General features: G+C 46.5%; 1 protein-coding gene across 1 annotated transcript; it reads right to left on the bottom strand.

Annotated features, from left to right (window-relative positions):
* Positions 1 to 6940, bottom strand: LOC128893889 (outer dynein arm-docking complex subunit 4-like). Its single transcript, XM_054155212.1, has 5 exons — positions 5910 to 6940; positions 4931 to 5209; positions 3782 to 4208; positions 3235 to 3498; positions 1 to 809 (listed from the first exon to the last, which is right to left on the bottom strand). The coding sequence occupies exons 1-5, from the start codon at positions 6148 to 6150 to the stop codon at positions 182 to 184; spliced, it is 1839 nt and encodes a 612-aa protein (XP_054011187.1). The 5' UTR covers positions 6151 to 6940; the 3' UTR covers positions 1 to 181.
* Positions 6941 to 6975: the final 35 nt, after the last annotated feature.

Below are 6975 nucleotides of genomic sequence, written 5' to 3'. Positions count from 1 at the left end.
CTTCCAAGTAGGTGGCGCTGAATCGAAGTCCTGGAAATTTAATTAAACGATTGAAGCTCTTTCGAGGAACTCTTGAAGGCAGGATTGGTTGCTCTACAAAGGAACTCGCAATCTTTACCTCGACCTCTCTATCAGCATCAGTGCTATATCCTGACAGGATAATTTACGCTCCCAGGGATTGTCAGTCGTACTCGTCGAAGTCCACGAAACCTGGTCTCTCCTTGGAGGGCTCGTACTGCGCCAGCAGAGCCCTCATAGCTTCCAACTCGGGGTCCTTCGCAGGACTAGGCAGAATAGTCATCCTTTTGCAAGGTAGCTTGGTCTTCTTGTCGACGGGTTTACAGCCAGGCATCACGGACAATCTCCTCTTTGCGGGAACGGCGTCCATGCTTCTCCAGAGGTAGTCAACCTTTGGCTTCATGTCCTCTGGCATCAGGTCCAAGATCAACTGCTGCCTCGCGGCGATTGCGTCGTCGTCCAGCAACTTCTCCATGTCCATCTCGTCAATCGTCTCCGCGATTTTCACGTAAAAGTCGACCAGGAAGTCGAGTCCCAGCTTCTTCGCGCTGGTGAGCGCCAGCAGCGCCGACTCTTTCGCTTCGTTTCTATAGTTCTGGACGATCTCGATCCGCATGAACAGGTGGTGGCTGTTCAGCACCCACTGCTCACTACCTGCCTCCTCGCCCTTGTCCAGGGCCTTCTTCCCGTAGAACCTGGCCAGGTCGTAGCGATTGATGCTGATGAGGTACTTGCAGAGCTCGTGGAACAGCCAGGCGAGCTCCAGAGGCTGGGACGCCATGGCCAGTCTCCTGATGGGAAAGGTATTGGGTTGATGGACTATCGGGGCATGGTTTGTTTATTTACTTAGGTTATTTACTAGGGTGTGGACTTCCCGAGGGAGCAGGATGGAACGGGGCAAGAGGGATAAGGGTTTAAGGGAGAAGTAGTGGATAGGCATGGAGTATAGTGTGGAGGGTTCAAAAATTGAAGTGAGCTAGGTGGACTATAAATGTGACAGGCAGCAGCATCAAAGGGAAAGGGATCAAAATAATGATGAGCACTCATGGAGTACAGCATAGAGTGTCTAAAGTAGAGATGGCTTGAACTGCTACTTTTGAATCACTCGTGATTCAATCACGTTCATTCTCAATCACGATGATTTTTCACAGTGATTCGTGATTCTTCGTGATCGCGTCTGATTGGTAGAGAACATTATTTTCACGAATTATGTTGTTCTTAGATTATATATGTATCATAATATGGTCTGAAAGCAATGTTAATATAATTTTAGTACGATTTAAATTTGACTCATTTGTAGTTTCTTGAATTTCCGCTAAGGGAGACAGCGAGACACTAACAATAACAATTAACATGAACTGCTTCTGAAAACGCCATCACGGTCGTGATCGAAGTTTAATCACAACTGCGATCGTGATTGTGTGATCACCGTGAAAAATCACTGTTAGTGACTCGTCTGCTAGTGGACTCGTTAGTAAGGCTATCTAGCAGGCCCGTACCTTGGACGTCGGTATATTTGGAGTTCAATCGGGAAGGGCTTATATAGAAATGTAAGGTGGGACAGTAGGTACCACCACAAGAATATAAAAAAATGGCCACGCGTTACTACAAACTGACACTAACGAAAATTCTACCCAAACGATTGTAAACGAAAATTCTACGCCTCCCCCATGGGAGTTCCTGATATAGCTTCCTAAGAAACCTTCCCCTGGTTAGTTTCGTCTTCCCACTCGTATAAAACTTGCGGTTACTGAAAGCCTACCCGATCCTAGAGAAGGATATAACACGTTCCTGGACTTCGTGACTCGGCGGCTGCCTTAGGAGAAACTGTGCCGTCTCGAAGAATTGCTTACCCTTGCAATTTAGTTTGATCAGGACGAAGGGATACCTCGGGAGAGCCAGAGGGAGGGCTAACTGGCGTTGGTCCGAGGAAATCGATTCAGTTTCAGCGGGAAAACTGTTCGCGTGGGAGATGATACGGGCAACTCCTAGGTTTCGCGGATGCAGACAGTGACAAACAAAGTGGATAAAATGTAATGCTTGACTTATGGCATCCGAACACTCCCGACCCAATTCCGCCTGGCTTTATTTCGCATAAATTCTCCTGGACAGGCTTTGTGTAGCATAAATTACCTCGCCTTTTGTGCTGCTCCTCTCATTCTGTTTCGTTCAAAGAATACCAAGTGTTGCCTAAAATGCCTAAGAATGGCTTCGCGGAAGGATCCGGATTTAAGTTATGCCCGATGAAATATGGTATCGCGATACCATATCGCCGTCAACCGTCAGCAACCATCTCCATCTCGGACGTTATTATACAGGGTGCCTCGGGTTTTCATGGACAAACTCGGGGAGCATATCAAGTTTCGCATTTCTACAAGTGGAAATAAGAAGAAAGTGTTATTTGAAGTTTGCTCGGAAACGCTGTATTACAAAGTTATAAGAAAATAAAATTAGTATTTATCTTATTTGTCTATAGTGTGGTGGGACCTCTTGTCCTCGCCACTAGAGGGACGGACGCCGCGAGTCTTCTCATAAGCGCTTGTTTGGATGGGTATGATTAATGACCAGTTTGTTGGTCCTTTCTTTCTGCCTGAGAGATTGAATGGACTGCTTTTTCAGTGATTCTTATCAAACGATTTACGAATTTTGGTGGAAGACGTGCCACTGATGCTTCGACAAAACAGTTGGATACAGTTAGACGGTTGTCCATCACGTTATGCCAGGCCAATCAGAAATTGGTGAAATGAAAATTACGATGACAGGTGGATTAGTCGACGAGAGCCAGTTCTATGGCCTCCAAGCTCGAGTTTTATTTATAGGAAATTTTAAAAGATAAAGTCTACAGTGCAGAAGTTGTTACTTCGTGTGAAGAATTAAAACAACGACTCAATCCCTCCGTTGCTGAAATGCAACAAAATAAGGAAAAGATTTGTTCCGTAATAAGCTCCATAAAAAATCCAAAGACGACATTTTGAAATAATCCGACAAACATCTTCGACCTTTCAATGTTCAGCGAAGTAAAATCCACCGTCATCAATTCTATTTGTTTGTAAACTTTTTAATAAAGCGATTCTGTGCAAACTTCAAATAACATTTTTTTTCTTATTTCCACTTGTAGGATACGCTCCCGAAGTTTGCCCATTAAAACCCGGGACACCCTGTATTCCGAAGCAAATGACGGATTACGAATATTGTCGGAAGTTCGTCGATTCCTACCTACGAAATACTCTGAGCGCATCCTTCCCATGATGAGAATGTATCCAGGCGATGTCGCAGTCGCGTGGCAGTTCGGCCACGCGTATTCCCATGTGATGCTTCAGATACGTCATCTTCTGCTCTTTGCTCTGGAGCTGGCTGAGGTCTCGAGTGTCGATGTACGCCCACGCGACCATGTTGTACACCGTGTCCAAACACTTCTGCCTCAGGGGGAACATTTTCAGAGAGTACGAATCGAACTTGTCCTTCACGCGGTCCACCATACTAATGAGGCGGAAACGAGGATCAATGAATCATTTGTCTTTGCAGTTCGAAGACCGGGAGGTCTTTGAAACTATGTGGGGGTATTTCGGATTAGTCCCACTTGAGGTCAAGAGGAAATTACACAATAGGGGTGGTCTCTATGGCCCCTATGGAGGAGACAGAGGCATTTGGTGACCAATCGACTCTGCCTCGACTACGATGGCACCTGCATTAGACTTCAAACGTATCTCTGAACAAAACCCGTAGGTAAAAGGCTGTGCTATGACTTGTTCCGAAGACTCACTTGAAGAACGTGATGTAGTCTCTACTCATTCTCACGTCGTGCAGACGGCGCAATAGGAAGTCCGCCTCGATGATGATGAGATTACTGCGCAGTTTCTTCTCCTCCTCCATCATCATTTTGTGACCCTTCGGTATCGCCATTCGTTCGAACATCATCACGTAAAGGGGTTGTCGCATCCGAAGGATACGTTGCCTGCGCACAACCCTCCAGTAGTTCCTCGTCGCCATATGGTGAAGCCGTTTCGTGGACTCCTTGTGGGGGGACTCCAGGATTTCAGGGTATTCGGTCAACTTCTTTAGGAACTCTTTGTCGTTGGCCAAACGGTCCAGATATATTTTCGCGATCACACGGTACAGTCTCCTCAATTTCATCGTAGCTCGTACTTTTGGGTCGTTTACTTTTAACCTTGTCTGTTCCTCGTCTATGCCTGAGGAATAAGCAAAATATCGAAGCTTTCGAGTTGTTTTCCAATAACTGCTGTACAATCTCTCGCACCGTTTGCTTCATAACTCTAAATGTTAGTCGTGTCGCTAGAGAATACTCATGGTCCTACTATAGCTCCTCCGCTCACGTCGACCGGCAGTGTTTCGGAGTCAGAGAACATGGCGAATAATATTTACCAACCTCCCGTGCGTACGATGCCCCCGAGGACCAACGTAACGGAATTGCAATCTGACGTAGCGGGGAAGTTAAACCGTTCAACGAATAGTATTAAGTTGTAACGAGCTTTTTTCCCCCTCGAGGAGTCATTTTCGTAACCGGGACGTCGAGTTACAGTCCAATTAGTTCGCGGAACAGAAAGTTCCAGGCCAGTGGCGGAACAAGTGCAGCTAACTTGATTTTCCCTGGGACCGTATTTACCCGTATTAAAATTAAAGTCGGTAAATCAGAAAGTTAAGTCGAGTCTTAGGAATTACGCGAGCGTTCCGGCGACCCGAGTCTTCGGCGGAAGCTGCGTTTGTCGCCGATAAAATGTACAAGAAATTCGCTCCCGTGAGCGGTCGGAGGGAATTCTCTGTTGAGAGGGTGCTTTCGAGTAATAATCTAGCTGCAGTTACCGTCTGCCTTTTATTACACCTCGGAAGGAAGACCCCGGGAGTTATTCGGGACGCGACACTAGCGCCACCGTCGTGACGCGCGCAGTTATACCTTCGAATTCGTCTACTTCCTCTTTGAGCTTCTCGATCATCATCATTCGATGTTCCTTAAGGTGTTCTATCCAGGGTGAGAGAAGCTGAAGAGCTCTGGGGTGGGTGTTTCTACCGACGCAGTCTTCCACTGTCTGGTTCCCTTGAATTATTCCATGCAATAGAGCGACAGTTTGGCGTTTCTGAAAACCCTGGTGGGCGTGAATCAAACTGGCTCCGAATTCACCCGCTAGGAAGAACGATTGCAGCTGCAGCTCCTTCACTTTGGAATACGCTGGCTCTGAAAGTTCATGTGCAGTTGTCAACGTACAGTTGCACTCGTGCGCTTTAGTCGTTTCCGATAGATTGATTATTTTACATTAGACGATAGAATTCGAAAGTCCACGGACATTGCGAGCCAGGTTTCACGGTAGAAATTTGTAATAATTTAATTACAGCCACTTCACAGGTAACAGTCTTCGTGCGTGCAAAGTAAGAATAATCCGACGGAAGGGCGAGCTAAGTAATTTTATTCGAGCACCGAGCAGCCCCGTTCCGGGGTCGTGTGGTCCGCTTTAAAGTTGCTTCGCTCGCATAAATTATTTTAAATTGCCTCCCGCCCGTTAGAACAAATCCGACGCGTCCGCTTCCCGGCTTGCCGAGCGGAAGTAGGAAATTTACCCCGCAGACTTTCCCGAATTGCGCGTTATCTCTTAGTACCTAAGTACTCCTTAAGTCTTGATGTACAGAGGGCGCTTAAGGACCTTATCCATCACGGTCCACGAACAAAACTTTAATTCTACGCGTAAAAAATATCACGAGGTGCCTCGGACATTTCCTTACGAAATATGTTTTTTGAAACGAGAGGGAGAACTTTGAGAACTTCGACAAAAAATATAATGCAGATTTGCGATCCTAATGTTTACATAACAGTTTCTCCCACTTCTTTCAAGTTTCTTCTAAGCTAAGTTTCTTCTAAATGAACCAAGTACCAGTCTAACCTATAGACGCGCACATCTTGGTGGTTTTCAACGCCCTCCCGTATCTCGCGTAATTGATCTGGGTCTTGAGGAGGCCGAGGAAGGTCCTAAAGTCGTCATACTGATTCTGTTGGATCGCCTTCCCGAAGTAAATCTCCGCGATGGGGTAGTTCTGGCTGATGGCGAAACGGTAGGCCCACTCTCGATAAACAATCCAATCCCTGAAGAATTCTGGACCCTCGTCCCTCTTCATCTTCGCCATCGCGACGAATTTTGCCTAGGGCGAGAGAAATTAATCGGAAAATTTGCTCCTGTCGGTCGATCTCCGCGGATCTCGAGCCGGCTAACCTATTCACCGGAACGATATATAATTCACCAAACTGAAAGCCAACCCCCGCGAACTTCAAAGGTTCCCCTTCACTCATGAATTTTGCACCGCAGTCTCGGAACGGGAATCGTTTCGCGATCACATCTTCATGAAATCGATGAGATCTTATTTTTCTTCATTTTAATCCAACGTAACGAGACCGCGGTTCTGTGCAACCAATTATGCCATCCGAAATGGGCGCGCGCAGCTCTGCAAATCGCGCAGATGGCGTTGCGCTACTTCCGACTGCGTCCACGAAGCATTAAAATTAATTTTCTCCGTGATATTAATGAGGTTTTATCCATAGATAAATAAATAACACGTTTTCATCTGCTTAGCCTATCATTGTTTGTTGATCTTCTTCATCCTCCGTTGAGTCCACATAACCGTCCGTTTGAATATTTGAGAAACTTCTTTCCCAGCCCGTGTTACTTTTATTCCCCAAATTCCAGTCGCTTTCGAGGAAAATTTCCATCCCCTTGTCCCGTTAAAGCGGTTATCGACCCCTTTCCGAGTTTGCCAAGCGACTGACCCTTTTTAATAATGCACACTGGGACCTGCTCTCGTTCCCGTGTCTTCTCTCCCAACTTCGCCAACTGTTTCCGGGTTAAGGACACAAGTTTCCCCGTCTCCAACCTTGCACTGAGACACAATTCACCCTTGCTCTAGCGATGAATCCTCCGAACAGAGGGGAATTCACTTTGTCCACGTGATTACAGG

The sequence above is a fragment of the Hylaeus anthracinus genome, unplaced genomic scaffold (assembly GCF_026225885.1).
Source record: "Hylaeus anthracinus isolate JK02 unplaced genomic scaffold, UHH_iyHylAnth1.0_haploid 3, whole genome shotgun sequence".
NCBI lineage: Eukaryota > Metazoa > Arthropoda > Insecta > Hymenoptera > Colletidae > Hylaeus > Hylaeus anthracinus.
Note: the sequence above shows the minus strand (reverse complement) of the source record. Positions and strands in the feature narration are given on the sequence as shown.